The 19,822-nt window shown below is 43.9% G+C and overlaps 1 protein-coding gene across 2 annotated transcripts in view; it reads left to right on the plus strand.

Moving 5' to 3' along the window:
* Positions 1 to 430: 430 nt before the first annotated feature.
* The window catches only part of CPM (carboxypeptidase M), a 30,776-nt gene continuing 11,384 nt past the window's right edge, over positions 431 to 19,822 (plus strand). The window contains exons 1-3 of one of the 2 annotated variants that reach the window (XM_082775919.1): positions 431 to 480; positions 844 to 994; positions 19,142 to 19,239. In XM_082775919.1, coding sequence (XP_082632045.1) covers positions 19,225 to 19,239 — 15 coding nt within the window. In that variant the 5' untranslated portion in view covers positions 431 to 480; positions 844 to 994; positions 19,142 to 19,224. Of the gene's footprint in view, positions 481 to 645; positions 726 to 843; positions 995 to 19,141; positions 19,240 to 19,822 lie in introns of those variants that run through there. The other variant, XM_082775918.1, reaches the window with a different exon arrangement.

Raw genomic sequence — 19,822 nt, forward strand, 5'->3', positions numbered from 1 at the left:
TCACTTTTTTTTTTTTTTCTCCTCTGAGCCTTTCTCAATCCAAAAGAAGACAACAAAAGGTGATGAAAAAGTCTTTGTGGTGAATCTCAAGAATAGGATATCCCTCAGGCAATGTGGTTAGCGCGAAACCAAGAAAAAGCGTTTAATTCTGGAGATATAATCCAGCCCTTTCAACAAGTGAATCCTATTAAAAACTCATCTTTAAAATAAAAAACGATTGTTAAACGGGGATATGGCTAGATTTGGACACCAAATCCTGTCAGGATTTGTCCATGGGCATGGCAGCCCTCGCCCCCGGCACCACACGAGGTTTGTTTCCTCAGGGCTCCCCCACCTCATGTTCTCTCCCCTCGACCTCCAGTGAAAGAGAAGAGGAAGAAGAGGAGGAGGAAGAAGAAGAGGAGGAGGAGGAGGAAGGTGGCTGTCCCCCCCCGAGGGGCCCTCTGAGGGCCTCGCTGCCAGGCGCCGCCCGGCGCTCAGGTGCTCGCTGCCGGGGCGGGCGTGAGGGGAGGGGAGGGGAGGGGAGGGCAGGGAGATGGCGGGGAGGGGTCCCCATCGCTTCGCCTCCTCCCTCCGTGCCCCTGGGCGGGCCGGGGGGAGCTGAGTGGAGGAAGCCGGCGTCAGTCAGGGGCAGGGCGAGGCCGGGCGGCGGGGGATGGCGGCCCCCGCCCGGGGCCGGGGCTCCAGTCGTGGAGAGCGGCGGCACCATGCGGGCGGCCACCGGGGTAGGAGCGGAGCGGGGTGGGGATGGAGGGGAAGGCACCTGCTGCGGGCAGGGGGCTGCCCCCTCAGGGCTTCTCTGAGCGAGGGCTGGGGGTCTCTGGTTCCTCTGCTTCTTCCTAGGAGGTGGCGGCCGTCCTCTACCTGCTGGCCCTGGCGGCGGCGCTGGATTTCGGGTACCACCACGCCGAGGAGCTGGAGGCGTACCTGCGGGAGGTGCACGCCGCCCACCCGGCCCTCACCCACCTGCACAGCATCGGCCGCTCGGTGGAAGGTAGGTGCGGGCGGCACCGGCTCTTTTGGGGTCCTGAAGCCCCCCGCAGGGTCCCCGCAGCTTGGTGCCGTGGCCTCGGGTGGCGGCGGGGCTGCTAAGTGCCGGGTGCCTCTGCTTCAGCCTCTCCTCAGTTTCCTCTTCCTCTTGCTTGGACGTGAGTAGCAAACCCCGGTGGCACCCACGGCTCGGGTGGGAGCTCTCCCCACACCTAACTCCTGCTCTTCGGGACCGAAACCTCGGCGGAGTGGCAATTTCAGAAGCAGGGAGGCTGCTGAGCTTGGGGTGTCGCTGCCCCGCTGCCGGGCACCCGCTCGAGGTGCGGCTGTGGTGGCAGCCTGTGGTCTCCAACTTGTCCCTAACTGCATTAAAGAAAGGATCATCCCATCCCGCTTCAGCTGTTTGGCTAGAGCTGGGCTGACTAGGTAGAAAAAGGATTTCAAATTCCATACCGGAATCCGGTTTTAGTTAAAAAAAACTGGGATTTCAGTCTCAAACCCTATAAGAAAACAGCTCAAGCCTTTCTAGTCTCATATAGGTGTTTTGACTTATCTATAAACTTCCTTACAGTAATTTTATGGAGGAAAAAAAAAGCTTTTTCTCTCCCTTGAAGAGATTAGAAAGGTTCGTAACTGTTAGCATTTATTTATTACCCTTTAATCTTCTTTTTTTTTTTTAGTTTTAAGTGGAAAAAAAAGTTATGTAGAACTCAAAAAAATGCTTTTATATGATGTGTAAAACTAGATCACTCTTTAGAAACATCATTTGTTCCCCTAATCCTACTTCATAGGCACTACAATAAGGCCAGATGAAACTTGTTTTACTTTTTTTTTTTTTGTTAGTTCTTTTTTTTTTTTTTTTTAAATCCATGCTCTTCTAGGTAGATAAACGTGAAGAGCACTAGTAGCTTCTATCTCTTCACACATCCTTCCATGTGTTATTGTGTCTTCAATGTCTTCTTTAAATATGCACTCCTACTTGTCTGAGACATAACTTTTCTTTGGAGAGAGTCTGGTCAGTTTCAGTGAGGTGTCAAACAGCTGTCTTGGTGCTATGGAGGTGGAACCTCCTCTCTGCACATCCACACTTCTTTCTAAGAAAGTCTCATTATGGGAAGACTCAAACTAGACAAGGAATCTCAAAGTTAGTTAAGTCGTGTTCCTCTTGCTTTCATCAAAGGCAGAATCCTATTGAAATATGTTATTCACCCACACAAGAGAAGGCTACTCCCTTTGTGTACGGTTTCCTCAAGTACAAACTACTAATTATCAACATCTCCATGTTCCTACCTTGAGGGGACTTAGCTAACTTTTTTTAACCATAGGGCTAGATTTTGATTTCTCTGGTGTAAATTCTGTAGAGTTCTGTGAAATATGTTAAAGGATGGAACTGAGTTAGGGTCTTATTTTCTTTGCTCATATTGGAAAAAAAAAAAAAAAAAGCTCTTAACAATGGTGGCTATGTAATTTTGGTAAAACTTAAACTTCAATTTTGGCCAACATGCTGAAGTTCTAGTTCTTTTCTTAGTTCAGCTGTTGAATGTGCATATGCATGTACATAAACTAGTATGGATTTACTAGTGCATCCCACTAAGTTGTCCAACCAATTAGCTAAACCCTGATAGCAAGATTATGGAGAAGAAACAGAAAATAATATTTAAATATTATAAAGCCGAGAATGTCATGTAGTAAGTCTTCTTTTCAACCCTTGATACATCTGATATGGAGAATATAGATGATAAATACAAAATCTTATGAACTGGCATGGTGCCTGTAAGGACAGCAGACGTGATTTTGCTGTTACTGTGAATGACCATTGTTTTCATTTTATTTTTTTCTTTAGTCTAGGTTTCATTCTAATTTATTTTTTTTAACAACCTAGCATTATATACTGTCATCTAGGTTTGGATGATGAAGAAAGTGAACTGAAAGCTTGATTTTATTTATTTCTGGCTTGTGTAGACCTGGAGCTCTGGAAGGCTATAGGGTCCACCCTTGAAGCCTCAATGTGGAAGGGTAACAGGGATCTCTGTACCACCACTTCAGGAGGTGGTTGCTTGTAGTTCTTTATCAGGAATATCTAAACGTTCTTCATGATGGAAGTCTCACATGTTCCATGCAGATTATGGAATAATTGAGCTCTGGAGGCTGTCTAACTTGAGGCCCTGTTCAAAGCAGGGCTAGCTTTAGAACTAAATTACGATGCTCGGAGCATTCTCCTCTCAAGTTCTGACTGTCTGCAAGCATGGAGGTCCTGTAGGATCTCTGGTACCTGATCCAGCGCTTATCTACCTTTGCTGTGAGAACATATTTTCTTGCATCTGATTAGAATTTGCTTTGCTGTGTCTTTTTGATGTGCACCTCTAAGAAGGGCCTGGGTCCGTCTTCTCTAGAATCATCCTTTAGGTAGTGGGAGGGCGTAGCTGTGTGGTTCTCCAGGTTAAACAAACCAACTTTCTCCAGCCTCTCCTCAGGTCTAGTGTGCTTCAGCTTTGTAATCATCTCAGCAGCTTTCTGCTGGACTTCCACCAGTGTGGTGTTGTTCCTCTTGCACTGGGGAACCCATAGCTGGGCATGGTACTCCAGTTGTAACTTTACTAGTGCTGACTGGGGGAGAATAATTATTTCCCTTTAGCTGCTGGTTTATGTTTTTGATGATGCAGCCCAGCATAGAGGCTCCTTTTCTGCTGCAGGAGCGCGCTGCTGGCTCGTGTTCATCCTACTGTCCCCATGGACACCCCTTCAACTCCTAGCTTGCAGATCTGCAACCTGCCTCATCAGTCTGCAGCCTGTGCAAGCATTGGGTTAGTTTCCTGGGCTGATAATCGCAGTGTGAGGCACTTCTGTCCCAGGAGGAGGACTTTGCGTTTTCCCTTGTCAAACTTCAGGAGTCTTCTGCTGAGAAATTCCTTCAGCTTGTCAAGGCCCCTCTGAATGGCAGCCTCAGTACTGACTCCTGAGGAACAGTGCTGATAACTTGCTGTCACTTGACCCCCCACCTGACCGCCGATTGATTGCTCAGTCTAACAGCCAGTTTCTGACATTTTTGTAGTCTACTGATCTAATCCATGTGTTCCTCACTTGTGTGCAAAGATACTTGGAGGGATGGTGCTGAAAGCCTTGCTAAGGTCAAGGTTAAAGAAATCTAGTACTCACATCCCTCCCACTGAGCTTTCATTTTTCATGCAAAGCTAAGCCATCAAGTACAATTTGCTGTGGATAAATGTGAGGTGAGATTTAGAAGGCAGATTTATTTGATGTACATAAACAGCGAGGTACAAAACAAAGCCAGTACCAAGAGCTTCACTGGAAACCAAGGTAGCCCAATCTGTTTTGTGATTTACATCACCACATGGAAATTCACAGCTTCTCTGTCAGATTTCTGGGAAGATTTCTAGACTAGCAATGACCTGTTCATTCTTCAGGTGCTTTGGAAGTTATCTCCCAAACTATTATAGGGAAATATGAGATAAATAATGAAATACAGGTAGAGAGGAATCTTAAAGAAGATGTAACCCATTGGCTGACTAAACAGAGTGTTATCTCTTTCTTAACAGTTAACTACTAACTTAGTAGGTCTTATAAGTAGGCGGGCAGTCTGATTTCCTGATATTCCTGCAAAAGGAGCATTAGTTGCTTCAGTTGCTTCTGATGCGGTGTCTAAACACAGTGGAAAAAACTTCAGCAATGGTATCAAAGGTAATAAATCCTCCATACCTGGCAAGGATATCTGGCTCATGCGGGCTGAACATCAGGCGCTGCGTTCTGGGCTGCTTCCATGTATGACTAATGGTGGCTTTTTCTTTACAAGTTGGAAGGAAAAAAAGCTCCTGAAACCTGGTATTGACAGAGCTGGCTATTCACAGGCTAGTCAATAGCAGCTGACAGTTCTCATAAAGGCTGTGTGAAGAATCCACTTATTATGCAATTAAGTTCTAGAAAATACTGGTTCCTCCCTTCGCAGAGACCCGTCCATACAGCTACGAGAGGCTTGTGTCTGCCAGGAGGAACTCTGCTTCCCTCACAGGGTTACTTCAGGCCAAACAATGGAAACGTGGGATGGCTCAGGGTAATATCCCAGTTCTTTGTCTCTGATGCCTTGTTAAATAAGCTAGTAAAAGGTCTTTGGCAGGAGCTGCCGTCTCTAATCTGCGCACTGTTCAACCTCAGCACAGTATGTGTGCTGTATGATGATAGGGGTGGCTGCAGAGCTGCGTCAGCCTGGAGGATGGGACCTGGTGTAGTCATAATTCACCTGGCCTGCCTAATACCAGCCTCATCAAAAACAGGCTGACTACAGCAAGCAGAGCTTACAATGCACATTATTAAAAAGAAGATACTTCAATGTGGGTGGGGTCTGTGGTGCTTCATTGAACACACTTTTTTTCTTTTTTTTTTTTTTTTTCTTTTTTTTGAAAAGAAGAGGGTGAGTAGAGGGGAGGAGTGGGAAAGCAGACCTAAGGATTCTAAAAGGTGGAACTGATGACCTCATTAAGAGAGCAAAAGACAAGCAATGTAGAAACAGCTGAATGGCTTTTGTAGTAGATGCCCGTTTTCAAAACTCTTTTCAGATATGCTCTGGATTCAGATGAAGTGATAGCATGGCGACTGCAGCTTGTTTTAGATCTGTCTTTTCTGGAGGCCAGTCTGCATTTTTAGAATTCCAGTCCCACTGGAACAGTTGTAAACATCTTCCTGAAGCTCGTTCCTCCTCACCGAGCAAAGAAAGTTGTATATGCCTGAAGTATAAAGCACCTCTGTCTCCACACAGTGAAGCGCTGGCTTAGTAGGCTAACCTTTATTTGTTGGGTTCTGTCATTGGAGCAACGAAAAGCAAAACCAAACCGACCACATTTTATTATGGTTCCACTACAAATTTTTGGAAATAGCTACTTACAACAGGGCTATTGAAAAGTTGGTAGGTTTTTTTTTCTTTTTTTCAGGTGAGAACTACATGGTTTAACCATCCTATTCTGCTGCTTGCTGTTCAGTGGCTCTGTTTGTTGCTTTTTAAATCGAAGTGTTCCAGCCATTGATCTTAAACACATCACCAGCTTTCACTAGACCACCAAAAAAAAAGCTCATTTATTAGCATTCTGCTATCCCTGCTCTACAAGCAGAGGCTGAAGCATGCAGGCTGGTTTTGGTTGGGTTGCTGTGAGTGTGTGTGTTTCCTTGTGGAAACCCTTGTGGGTTTCCCTTCTCGGGCAGCAGAAGGGAGCTCCGGGTGCTCGGGGCTCTGGGCGATGAGCGGCAGTGACACAGCCCAAGGGCACACTGGAGATGAGGACCAGGTAGCGGGGTGGGAGGTGTGTGCCTGGTGCTGTAGCCAGCAGAGAACCCGGGCACCTGTCCCAGACACCGTTCTGCACAGACATCAGTGGAAGTTGTGCCCGAGGTATGCCAGGAATTGATGTTAATCTGCTACCTGCTGTTACGGCGTGATCGACACCTGTAGGTATTTAGGGGAGGCTCTTCCGCGGGGGAGCGTGGCCTTCAGGGTCATTGCACTCCAGTTAAAGGATCTTAATAAAAGATCAGCTACTGTGTTTGTCTAGCCTAACTGCTGGCAGGCTGTGTATTTAGCTGACAAATGGGGAAAAATAGGAATTTCTTCTCAGGTGTTTCTTGTGATACGACATGGAAGGAGCCTGGGTTGCTCCCGTCAGTAGGACAATGCACTGCAAGCTTTATTGCACTTACATCAGGAACAAATTAGATTCTGGATGCTTTTAAGTACTGGAAAACAAGTTTTACTGTTGGAGGAAATAAAACTGAAAAGTGTATCTATGAAATGTTTGTGCTTCACTGGAGTTGCTCTTACCTGGCTAGATTCTGGGGTCCTGGCACTGCGCTGCTGGAGAACGAGGCTGTACCTAGCCCAGCGTGCTCCGAGGTAAGCTTCTCACTGCTACTCATTAATAAAGGCTCGCACAAACCCAGTGTGAGTACCCATGTTTCAAAAAAGGGAAAACCCATGAAGGTGATAAAGGCGACTGTAAATTTTCAAGACAAAGAGAAACGGTATAGAGGAAAATCGATGGGAACGTGATGCCTTTAAAGCGAATATTGAGATAACTTTTTCTGTGTACACATAGTGAGAGAGGTGTTTGTGTACGGGAGCATTACCCTCTGTTTGTTCCGTTTGAGTGACTGCTGCAGATGGCTTTCCTCCTGTCTCCGGTCCTTGATAACGTCTCCTGTTCCCTTCCCCCTTCCTTGTCTCCCACCCCACAAATTTCCCTGGTCCCGTGAATCGCAGGCTCACCATGCAGGCATGGCGTGTGTAGATAATATAAGCATTGAGATTTTCAGTGTTCATTTTTAGAAACAGGAATGAATGGGATGTTTCCCACTCCGAGGGCCCCATGTGAAGCACACTAAAGTCATTTGGCTCAAGTCCGAAGTTTCTTTTTTTTTTAATTTATTTATTTTTTAAAAGGGCACTCTAGAACTTATTGTGATAGTTACTTTACCCGTTCTTGCCTGCTTCTTTGCTGATCCCCTCCTTACATGCCACTTTGTCTCTTTGGTCTCTTTCTTCCTAACCATCTTTGTCCTAGTTTTTGTCAGTACTTGTGGCATGAAAATGTATGTTAACAAGATGCTAGATAGATTTACATGTTCGTTTTATTATTGAAAGTGTTTGGATTCATGGATGTTAACAGCCTTGTAAACTCCGTTTGCAGGGTATTATGTGAGTCACTGTGATGGGAAGGGAAAAAAACAGAAGAGGAGGAGAAGGACTGGGTCCTTCAGGGCTTATCTGTTCGAGTTAAGTCATGACTTTAAAAATAAATCATGACTTGAAAAGCAAGAAAGTATTAGGTTGCATTTCAAAAGCTCTTTAGCTTCCACTTGAGCTTTACTCTAAATCATGTACTTATATAGAGCTTACCTTTACTGCATCAGCTTTCAAGTCTGTTTCTACTAGTGGAAGTTAAAAAGTCTTTAAATGTTGAAAAATAGTCTTTTTTCAACAGATTTCCCCTGACTGTGTCTTCTAGTGTTTTAGTTACCAGAATTAGTTTAACTGAACATTGTGCATGTCACTCTGGAGGAAGAAAGCCACAGCACTTCTGCCTTCTGCACCAGTAGTTCGACTGCTGTAGTGTAGTTTGACACGGGTAGCTTTGTGTGCAATTTGTCTTCCAATAGCCGAGTATTACAAATTTTGGCTGATAACATGACTTCACACTGCTTTCCTGGCAGTAATGCCCTGGCAGAATGCCTACGCTTTCTACACGATTTATAAAGAGTCCATGGCTTGGTCGTTGTCAGCTGTTTGCCTTGGAAGACAGCTAAGCCATTGAAGAAGTTAATCTTTGAGGTGTAGTGACTGTAAGCATGTTCCTGTTCTCTTGCAGTAAAGGTAAAGTAACCTGCTGAAATCAAAAAGTAACAGTGAAAGTGTGTGTACATATGTGCAGGGTTTTTTGCATGCATACGTGCACACAAATGAAACTCCAACACAATTCTTGCAGAAAATCTTGTGGGAAGTTTTTTTTTTTTTTCAGTGAAATTTGCCAGATCAGAGATTCCTCCTAGGAGGGGAGGGAAGATTTTCAAACAAATGTTTGAAGGAAACCTTTCCTAGCAACATAGTCCAAACACTTCTTGTATAAAGACTTATCTTGTACTGGGATCTTTGTTGTAACTTTGAAATGGAAATGGGATCTATTTAGAAATAGTCCCCTCGCTGTTCCTGTGAGCAGTTTACCTGAAACCAGTGCTGTGGGAAAAGCTGCATCTCTCCTGCCTCTTCTATGAAGCCAATTGCTTTCTAGGTGTCTAGAAGCAGAATATATGTCAAGATTTTCTTCGTGTCTTTAGAGCTGTGAAGGTCTTAAACACACAGCTGTTCTGCTTTTTCTCGGTAAGACTGCAGATTTCCGTGTTTGATTAGAAGCAAACAGAAGTGGCAACTGCGTATCATAAGTAGTGCTGGTAAACTTCCCAATGCCAGGGAACTTGTGTAACTTAAAATCAGCAAGTGTGGCTGGTGGGTACACTCTGGTTCATATCCATCCCCACGTCCTTTAACCGGTGTTGGGAAAGTGAAGACGTAGAAAGAAACGCAACCCCCACAAGAAACAAACAAAGAGAAAATAGAGCTCAGTATGCTAGGAAACTTCAGGTGCACAGTAGACAAGTTACTTGTTTTCTTCCCTTGCTTTTTGGAGACTTCTGCTTTTTGGAAGGAGCACTGTATATAAATTTCTAGCCATGCAAATAAGAAGGGTGGTCTTTATACCTAGGATTGCAATCCTTGTTTCGTTTATTACTGATAATTCAACTTGAATTTGCTCCTTGCTGATTGCAAGGAACAAATTGAAAGTCTACTTATACTTCAGGTTAGTTTTTATATGCAACTTAGTGTCAGTTTAAGCTGATCCTAAACATTCACGTCCTCAGATTGCTATGGAATATCACAAGAAGCGAATAAGATGCTCCAATAAAGAGAAAAACAGAAAACATCCATAATTGAAGAGATGGTCTTCTACCATCAGATTGGGTCTCTCCGTTATCCTGTCACAGGTTACGTTTGCTGCTCTCTGGGTCATGCTACAAGATCCCTGTTTCTCTAGGAACAGGGAAAATCAGGTGGATGCTGATGTTAGTGGTCAGTAATGGGACATGATTGCAACTTGCAGTGCAATATTATTAATTTTTTAACAAGTTCTGGTCAGAATTCCTTAGAAGGAAAGAAAAAAAAATGCAGTTTTACCCGCAGTTGATGTCCCTGTCTGCATTTTCCTCTTATTTATAAGGAGAGCATGGTAACACGTCCTTTCTTCCTCACTCTGGGGGATGCAGCTTTTTAGTAGAAAAGTATTTCCAGCAGCTTCCCATCCTCTTCACACAGAAGCAGAGCAGCACGCCTTGCATCCTTCCTGGGTGGCCTTTCTGCCCGTGCCTTCTGGCTGTGCACCCCTGGGGCTAGCAGTGTTGCTGATTCTCAGGGTTCCCTAATTAAAGCTTTGCTGTACGTAACCGTGGTGTGGCAGATTGTGCTCAGCTAGCTCAGGGAGTACAAACATGAGCCTACTGACTAGATGTACAGAGGGAAGATGCGACTTCTAACCCTGAAACATTTGTTCCTTGGGAGGTTTTATGCTTGGTCATGCGCAGAAGAGATCTAGATTTATTTTTTTTGTAAGGCTGGCTTTTCTCTTGTGAATGAAAGCTGAATGAGCACGATGGCTATTCCAGCTTTTTGAATATTTTTTATGAATTAGGTAGTTGTTGGAGCTGGCAGGTGGGGGGAAATGCACAGGGCTGGGTGCAGCTCTCCTTCCCCTCTCTGCCAAGAGACTGCCCTGCCTGTAAGTGGCTCCACTTCTGACTCAGTAACTCTTACAATCTCTGCAGTGGTTGAGATGTGGCAGATGATGCTTCTGAGCAGATCGTGCTGCTGTTTGGTGTATAAGGCTTGCTTACTCATTTTTTGTTGTTATGGGAAAGGTCAGCCTGTGGTAGTTGAAGTTACTTAATTGAATGATTGTAGCTGCTGTGTTAACTTGCTGAGGTCACCGTGGATTTAGGACAGCTGAGCTGCATTTCCTGTTTGTCCCTAGCAAGTTTCCACATCCAAGGGTCGGCAGCTACCTGGGACACTTAAGCAGGGAGAACTTGTGCAGATCTGAAAAAGTAATAATTGTCTTAAAGTTAAAATAAAGCAAACTCTCCTTTCAGGAAGAAATGCAGCCCAACTGTGTTGGTTCAGAAGTCCAGTTTGGTCTCCTTTTTTTCTTTTTTTTTTTTTTTTTTTCCCAAGAACAGCTAGAGAAAATAGCTAGAAAAATATCCAGGAATAGGCTAAGCACAGAACGATACTTCCTCAGTACGCACTGCTGGCAATGTGCAAATCAGGTCTCTGACAAAGCACATTTCCTAGTTGTGGTAAGTTAAAATACAAAGCTTGCTTTGCACAGCTGCATCAGGCTGATCTCAAAATCCAAGAGGAAATGGGCACAACATGTGACTACCAAAATCCAAGAGGAAACAGAGGCCACCACCACATGTGACAACCTTTGTCTCTTCAAGAAACACCGCCTGGATTTTATGTTCTTGTAATGTTTGTTAAAACAGGTTGTGTTTCCTAAAAGACAGTCATTAATATTTCCACAGAGACACTTCGTTACCCATTTTGAGAGAGAATCTAGAAGTGGCTGGTGAAACTAGGCTAACTTATTAACTAAATCAGGAACGAAGATGATGATACGGATTGAATTATTTAAAATAAGTTAATTGAGCTTGCATTTTTTCCCCTCCAGGCAGTTTAATTAAGAAGAAAAAGCCGCTCTCTGTGTCAGATTCTAGGACCCTGCTTGCCAGCGTTGAGATGTGTATCTCTGGAGGCTTCCTGTTCTTGTGGCAAGTGTAATGCATGCGGTATGCCAAGGATGCTTGTGGGGTGTGCATAGCGAGCCTCTTGACGAGGCACCTCAGTGCGCTGTGACCCACAAAGTACACTGGTGACTTTGGAGCCATCTAGGAGCAACAGCATGTAGTTTTCTCTTAGTTTCCTACTCCTTCTTCTGCCTTTGAGTGGCAGGAAGAGTTTTGGCCTCCTCTGCCTTTGGTGGCAAAAGGGTAGGCCGAATAAAACCAGTTAATCTGGATAAATTGCACTTAAAAACAAGCCATCCCCTTCCTTGTGCCTGGCTTGCATTATAGGCAGTGACTTCGCTTGGGTTGATCCAGTGGTGTTACTGTGAATGGGTAATGTTTCTTTTATAAATACAATTGCTTTTCTGAAAATTACCGGGTGTGTACCAGTTTCACAGCTCTCTCAGAAAATAACGTAAGACACATTTAGAATTAGGTTAAAAAAAAGTCCTGTGCTAATAGAAGTAAGAGTTGGTGAAGAAGGAAAAAGCCTGTTTGGTTTCTGGGAGTGAATATAAACCAGGTAGTGTAAATAACAGGGAATGCCCGTTCGGGCTGATTCTGTGTCTGTGGCGTTTTCCTCTCAGCGACCAGCACTGAATAAGGTTAGTGTATATGAATTTAAAAATGGTGTTCCCTTCTGGGTGGTTTTTATTTGGATCTTTTTATTTCCTTTTATTTCTTGTGTTGAAAGACAAGGTGCTGTTGTAGAAACCATGCTCTGCGTTGGCGGTTCTTAATGTTTTGACGTATAAGGAGTGTGCTCAGCTTGGTTATGAGAACTGGAAGTGGTACTGCACAAACTCACACACATGTAAGAAATAAAGGGTTGTCATCATCGTAACATACAAGTCCCATAAAAGTGCTTAGGCAGCCGTGGATGTTGCAATCAACCCAAGAGTTGTAAACCTTTAGGCAGATAAGCCAGCACGTGAACTCTGAACTGTTCTGAACCCTTCAATTCTCAAATGCTTTGGTTACAAATAAACAGCACCTGGCTTTCCAAGGGTCATTCCTCCAGTCCTGCGTATCAGGTACTGACTGCAAATCGGATTGGCTGGTATAATCAGTGGAAATACGTGCTTATTGAATAGTGGAGAGTTATTTTTATTTATTTGAGTGAGGGGTGGCCTTAAGCCTGTACGAAGGGATACGTGAGAAGCAAGCAGAAGGATTAAGCAGTGGGCTCAGCATAGTAACTGCATCAGTGATGGTGCATCTCATGTTGAAATGTTCTGGTCCTTTGTATCTCAAAAATACTGCAAACTTTCTGAGGTGGAACAGCCTGTACTAGCCCTCAGAAGGCTGATAAGTGAAAATACAGAGCATGGGATAGTCCTAACACCATGAAATAAAAATTAAGTGCTGCACAGGTAGTGCAGGTAGTTCCCTAATCTCTCTCTTACTGTTACTATCCTCAAACAGGTGTTTGCTTCTGTATTGATGGTTTTCACTCCTGCCAATAACCTATTAGGTACAGTGGTTCTTGTGATGTATGCTCTCTTTTCAAAGTTCTCCATTAAGCAGGAAGAAAATAGCAAGACATTTACACTCTCCCCGAATACGAAATGCTCTTGATTTGGGGGTTTGGTTGGCCGTGGTAGACCTGTAATCTAATTACCTTGGGCTCTTTTGGGTTTGTTTTGCTGACTTATGCACCATGCTGAATATTGTCAGATACACATGGGTAATGTATGTGACTGACCTGTTTTTTTCTTAATACTTCAAAATAGCTTGAAGTCTTGCTTATATTTTAAATGTTCTAGCTCCTCTTGGGATACCGATTTTGTTGTTCATTACTAATGGAAATCCAGTCCAAGTCTTAGATAATCTTTTTTGTTGCAGTAGACCATGAGAGCATGGTATACTGACAGCAACGGTAAACTCTCACAGAGAAATCTGTCCTATGGTTGTTCATGCATCCATCTGTCTCCAGTTTCAGGTATGTAGGTTATTCAGAGTATAAACTATACATCTAGATTGTCTGTTTTCTGAGCAGACACAGCTGCCTTTTTTGGTTGATAATTCACAAAGTTTATGTCCCTGGCACTTTTATTACTTTCTGTAATCTGAAAGGTACTTTACACAACAGTCTGACTGGATTAAACTCACATATTTGTTTGTGTCTGTAAGGCTACTGCTGCAGTACTATCATATCAGTCATACTGATTAAAGGTTTTGGGTTGTATAAATAATGTGCTGGTAACTCAACTTTTCTTAGAGCATGAGTTAAGTCATCTGTGCTGTTGGCAGTCCTCTTGCAGAAGACAAGTTCCAAAATAGCTTTAGATTTTCCAGCTTGCAGTGGTGATGGCAAATCAGAGTAACACAAGGCAAGGGTACTGCTGGCACTTGTTTAGCAAAAGGGAGTCTTCTCCTGAAGTCTCTTAGTAGCTGTGGTAGTGTTTTTGCTGGAAGATGATACATTTCCCTACACTCAGTATGGAGAAACTAATGTTTTCCTTTCTTCATGAAGCTTACAAGCTCAATCCTGAGCAACACAGCTATTTAATGTCTTTAAATTTCTCTCTTCTTGCCATTTGAGAAATACCTCAAGGGTGTGCATGTGCATGGGGGGCAGCTGTACTACTGTGTTCAACACTGGCATTGCTGAGCCTTGCAGTAAATGCAAGTACAGATCACAAAAGCCAAAGGAAGGTTTATGTTGTCACAGTCACAGGTTACTGTGACACAAAAGTTTGAAGTGACAAATCAGTATTGATTTCTTGATCTCTCCTCCTGCAAAATAAGAAATTTTGTGTAGTAGTAAGCACGGGTCGACTTAAATCCTCAGAAAAGAGGTATCAGATGCAATTTGGTTTTCTTTTATCATAGAGGTATGTCACAGTATGTTCCAAAGATCCCTTAATGCCTTGCACGGTACCGATTAACCTCGATTTACCAGTGTGTAACACGAGTGTAAGGATAGAGTATCCTGAGACTTAGCTGAGCGTTGCCAAATACAGTTAGGGAAGTGTTTCCAATATCAATCTGTATTGTGTAAGTAGATTAAAGAGTGAGGTGTGTGGGAACGGTGGTGTATCTGCAGAAGGACTTATCAAGGAGCGCCTCTCATGCCACCCTGTCTCCCCACAGTGTTTTGTATAAGTAATTCAGGTGCTGGTTATTTGCATCGTTTCTCTTTCTTCTGTCAAACCGTAATTACAGCAGTGGTTGCTTTTGCAGTGGAAGCTGTTATATCAGCTGATATGGTTATTTTACTACTGTTACTCGGTGTTCTCAGCACACAACCTAGGCTGAAGCCTTTCTGCTTATACAGGAATTGAGCGTGATTGATACAAGCTCTGCCTAGGGCATAGCCGCCACCCTGTTACGTTCCCATCGATCAGAACCTTGCCTGTCTGGTCCCCTTTCTTATTTTGCACTGCTTTGATTTCATGTTTTCGGGGGACAGAAATGTATTTAAGCAGTTTGTGTGGTACATGGTGGAATGAAGCCCCGACAGGGTAAGTTGTCAGGACTGCTTGTTGTCAGAACAAATTTCTATGACCTGAGATCGGTGCTGTACCATTCAAATAGGCATTCAGTCACACCTGGAGCCAGAGTGAACTGTTTGTGGACCTTATATTCCAACGATCATTGGGCTTTCTTCCTCTTTGCCCCATCTTGGGCTTTTCTAGGTAGGGACGACTTCAACTTGCACCAGCATCGCTGCAGTTCCTGTCCATGAGATCGCTGCAGCACGTGGCCAGCCCGGAGGAACTGCAGTCAGCATGTTGCCTTCTCTGAGTTAGTGGGACCTCCATCTGAGCTTTTAAATCAGTAGTCCTAGTCTGAAAACAGGTTCTTTTTCATAAATGGGACTGCAAAGAACAAAGTGAAGAAGACGAGCGTGTTCCAGAACGATCCAAGGACTGTGATCCAGACTGCAGTCCCTGCAGATAAATTAGTTTCTTTCCCACTGGATCTGGAGATCAAGATCAGTTCTCCCATCTCAATTCCCAGCTTCTGTAGAGCTGTTTAGAATATCGATACCATGCCATGAATATTGCTGAGGCAAAGCTAGAGAACTTCAAAATAAGTATGTGAAAAGACTGCTCCCTCTACTAGAAGCTGTGTAATCTGGCTCTGGTCCAACGCTAACTTTGAAGTCTCTTTACTTGTCCTGAGACACAGTTACAAATGCAAGTTTGTCTTGATTACTTGAAATATCCTTTGCTGATTAGCTGAGATCACTTCTGGTTTGGCAGTGAGAAACGGCTTCTTGGTGTACATTCAGCTGATGCAAAGCACGTGGGAGGTGGCTTAGCTGTTAACTTCAGGTATGAAAACAGAGTTATCAGGGGTTTTACTGATTAAAGGAAACTTTTATCAATCTGGTGAATCTCTTCACATGCAGTAAATGACTGGTACATGGAAAGAAACCTGACATCATCCCTCACAGGTTCACTATCCAGTACTGCAGGCTGGGCAGACCCAGGAGTTCATTTTAATTGTTAATGGTAGGCGTAATGCTGCTCACAAGCTGGAAGTGCCAGAAAATAATTGACGCCTCGGTTCATGAGAGCGTTTATCATTTAGATGGCCCTCACACAAACCATAAACAGCTTAAATGCTAATGCTGGAAAGACCAATTTGGATCAGTAACTCCTGCTAGCCTATACTTAGGTCTTCCTTGTGTTTCCCATGAGTGCAACTGCAGCGATAACAGCAGGAACGAGTGCTGCTGGTGCAAATTATTTGACACTGTCCAACATCCTTCTCTTCAAATGGGAGAGATGTGGATCGGAGGGATGGACCGCTCTGAGGATAAATTGGCTGCGTGGTCGCACTGAGCTGTGGTCAGAGCTGAATCTGTAGTGATAGGACAAGGGGGAATGGTTTTAAACTAAAAAAGGGTAGGTTTAGATTTAATACAAGGAGGAAATTCCTCAGTCAGGGTGGTGAGGCCCTGGCACAGGCTGCCCAGAGCAGCTGTGGGTGTCCCATCCCTGGAGGTGCTCAAGGCCAGGCTGGATGGGGCTTTGGGCAACCTGGTGTGGGGGGAGGTGTCCCTGCCCATGGCAGGGGGGCTGGAACGAGGAAAGGACCTTAAAGACCACCAACCCAAACCATTCTGTCATTCTAAAGCACTGGATTTTTTTTTATCTGAAATCAGTATACAATATTATTTGCAGAAAGTCTCAAGTGTCACAGAAATAGATGATACCTTTTTAGGTGTTCTTGGGCTCTTGTTGCTGTAGAGCTGTGGCACTCAATGTAGTGCTGCTGCTGCTGTAGGGAAGTGGCTAAAGCATGGTGCTGCTCTGCGTGAGCTCGTGAGATGCTCTGAAAGGTCCGTGTGTGATGGGTGTGGGTGTTATCGCTGCTGTTGGTCGGGTGTGAGATCGCCCCTGTGATCTGCTTCCATGCACGCAAAACCAGCGGCTGATCCCCGTGTCTGGTCGTTGGAGAGATAACACGCTGCATCTTCTGGGGGCCTGTCTGCTGTGATTAGTTAGGTATTTTATATACTATCTAATTAGATGCAGGGCTGTAATATCAACACGGTCAACGTATCGGTTGGCTTAACGCCCTGTCCTGCTCTGAGCTATCTCGCCTTTCATGTCGCTGCTCTGTGTTTGGGTGGCAGGTGATAGAGGATTTGTGGAAGCTATAATGCTTTTAGCTGGCGCTTATTTCTCTTGCTCTGAGAGGGCTTTTGACATGTAATTCACTTAACCTGTTGGCTTCAAGGTGTTTTGAAGATCTGCCTGTGTGCTTGGTACTCCCTCTGACAGCAGGCAGCCCTGGAGCCAGGTGAATCTGTAGCCTTATAGAAAGCCCCGTGTCTTATAGGGTTAGCTCTATCCCCCTCCCTATAGGAGAGGGGGCTGGGGCACCATTGCATCCCCTATATGGGTCCTTTGCTACCTCTTAACTTTGAGAAGTTAGTACCAAGGAGGGATGTCTGAATTATTTTCTGATAGACTGAAGGAGAGACAGAACGGCTCAGGGGGCGCGAGGACAAAGGCTCATTAGGAGCACTCCTGAAGGGCTTCCACTGTAGGATACCTCTGGATACAGCCAGGGGGAGGATGACATGCTGGAAATTAGATTGAGACTGTTGTACATGCTGGATTATAAATAAAAGTAAGGTTTTTTTTGTTTTTTTTTTTTTGTTTTAGCACTAGGGTTTCTTTTCCCACATCCAAACATACTGCTGCAGGAAGGCTTGTGCTCTGTTTCCACAGAGTTGCAGAAAGGCTGAGGCTGGAAGGGACCCCTGGGGTTCTGGAGGGGAAGAGGGCTAGGGTGCTGGGAGCTGGTGGTTCCTTTCCTTTTTGAAGGATGTGCTTAAAACCTAGCATCTCTGGTTTCTCCACTCTGTTCCTTGTCTAGACTTAGAGAGGACAAGCTATTTGATTTTTTTTTTATTATTATTTTTTTAATGAAACAGCAGCTCTGCATGCAACAAAGCTGAATAACTAGCTTCCTCACCAAAGCACTTAATGCAGGCTTATTTTAAAAAGTATGGACTGCTTGCTGACATCATCCTCTGCAATGAATGTCAGTGGTGGCATCTCAGCCTTGTGGGTAACATCTGGCTGTAAGGACATCTTCCAGAGTGACCAGGTATAACCAGGGGATGCCGAGACCACTTGCTGAATTAGTTTGCTGTCACTGCTGCCTCGGTGCTTCTTGGCCCTAATTAGGCTCTGATCCAACCCGTGAAGCGAGAACCTAGCTTGGCAACCTCAGGCTTCAGCTCACCTCTCTTGCAGTTGTTTCAGCGCATCTTGTAGCATTTCTTCTGTTCTCTTCAACGTTTTTCTCCTGTTCGTCAAGGTGCTGCAGTTATTTTTCTTTCTATCTATGAGGCTGCTTATATATTGGCAGCCCTCAGCCAGCAGGGTGAGAGAGCTGGGGGCAGGCAGTGTGCATACGAGGTCTGGCTGTTAGCAGCCTTTGGGCTGTGGCTGCTGTGACCCCAGAACTGGTCCAGTTTCTTTGCTGCCGTCTGCTGAAACCAGAGCTGTCCACCTGCTTTGAGAGCAGCCTAGTGGGAAGCGTAGCTCTGCTGAGAGATCTGAAATGCCACAACATCGCTACCAATAATATGCCCTCCCTCGTTTTAAATTAGGATTTCCACAATATTTATTTTATTAAAAGTTCAGCTTTCTGTGCAACTGCAGTGATCTTGACTAATGCTCTTTCTGTAGCTATTAATTCTTATTTTGCTAATTCTTGGGGTATGTCTCTGATACAGCTGTGTCTGTCATCTCCCTTTTTTTTCCTGAGCAGTAATTCATTAATGTTTTGAGCTTTTCTACTTTGTCTTTAATACAAATAAGTTCTTTCTCTGTTAATGGAAAATTCTGTATGTGCTTCAGAAAAAAAAATGATTTGATGCTTTTGGAGGAAGTGTCTTTTATTTTAAATATTACATAGTCGCTTGGTGACTTTGCTTGACAAAATCTTGCCTGCAGAACTGGATTTGAAAAATGTTTTCTTTAAAAAAAAAAAAAAAAAAAAGCCCCAATTTATTTTCTATCACTGCTTAAATGTTTTTGAAATTGCAGGGTTCGCTACACGCTTTTAGTTGGAAGACAGCACATTTGTTCCTATAACCAATTTAACAAGCACTTCTATAAATAAGTCTACTTTAAAACACTCTATTATAAGATTGGGCAGCAGTGAAATGTAAGAACCTGTATGGTCATCTTGATGACCAAGTCTTTTACTTTTTTGTTTCTTTAAGGTTTGTATAATATTATACTTTGTTTAAAAATTGTCTTTTCCCCTTCCCCTCTTAAAGGTAGAGACCTGTGGGTTCTTGTTCTGGGAAGGTTTCCAACCCAACATAAGATTGGCATTCCAGAGTTCAAGTATGTTGCTAATATGCATGGGGATGAGGTAGGTTTCAACTTTTGCAATGTCATTTATACCAAATATACTTGCCAGAGGTTTAGGGTGAACTCCTCTCAGGTGTGTGCTGTTTATTATTCAAGTGTATCCTCACAGAAGAACTGACGTGTGTGTTTCTTGAGGAATTTCAAGGAAAAGTTCCCTTGTGGCAGAAGGGTTTTAAGAGACCTTCCATCAAAGTAAAGAATCCTACTCCTAAGACCTCTCAAGTAGAGAGAGATTTGTCTTCTCCACAAGAATAAACCCAGAGGCTTTAATTTTACTGGCAATGAATCAGTTGTAATGGTTTGCTTGTGAGTTGTTATTACCTAGGAATGAAATATGAGTGATAAAACGCTTCAAACCCATCCAAAGAGTGAATAATAATTCTTGTGAACTACCAAATGTGGTTTTTAAGAAGGCAATTTCTCCTAGGAACCTTAAGCTAGGAATACACAGATTCACCTAAGGTAACACTGAGTACAAAAGAAAAAGCAATTTCAGGCCTAATTTGCTGTGGAAAGAATGCCCATTTGTTAATAATAGAGGAGGTAATGGTGATTATGAGCTTTGCTGGTGCAGTACGTGAACC

This window comes from Aythya marila (assembly GCF_965140915.1).
Source record: "Aythya marila genome assembly, chromosome: 1".
Taxonomy (NCBI): domain Eukaryota; kingdom Metazoa; phylum Chordata; class Aves; order Anseriformes; family Anatidae; genus Aythya; species Aythya marila.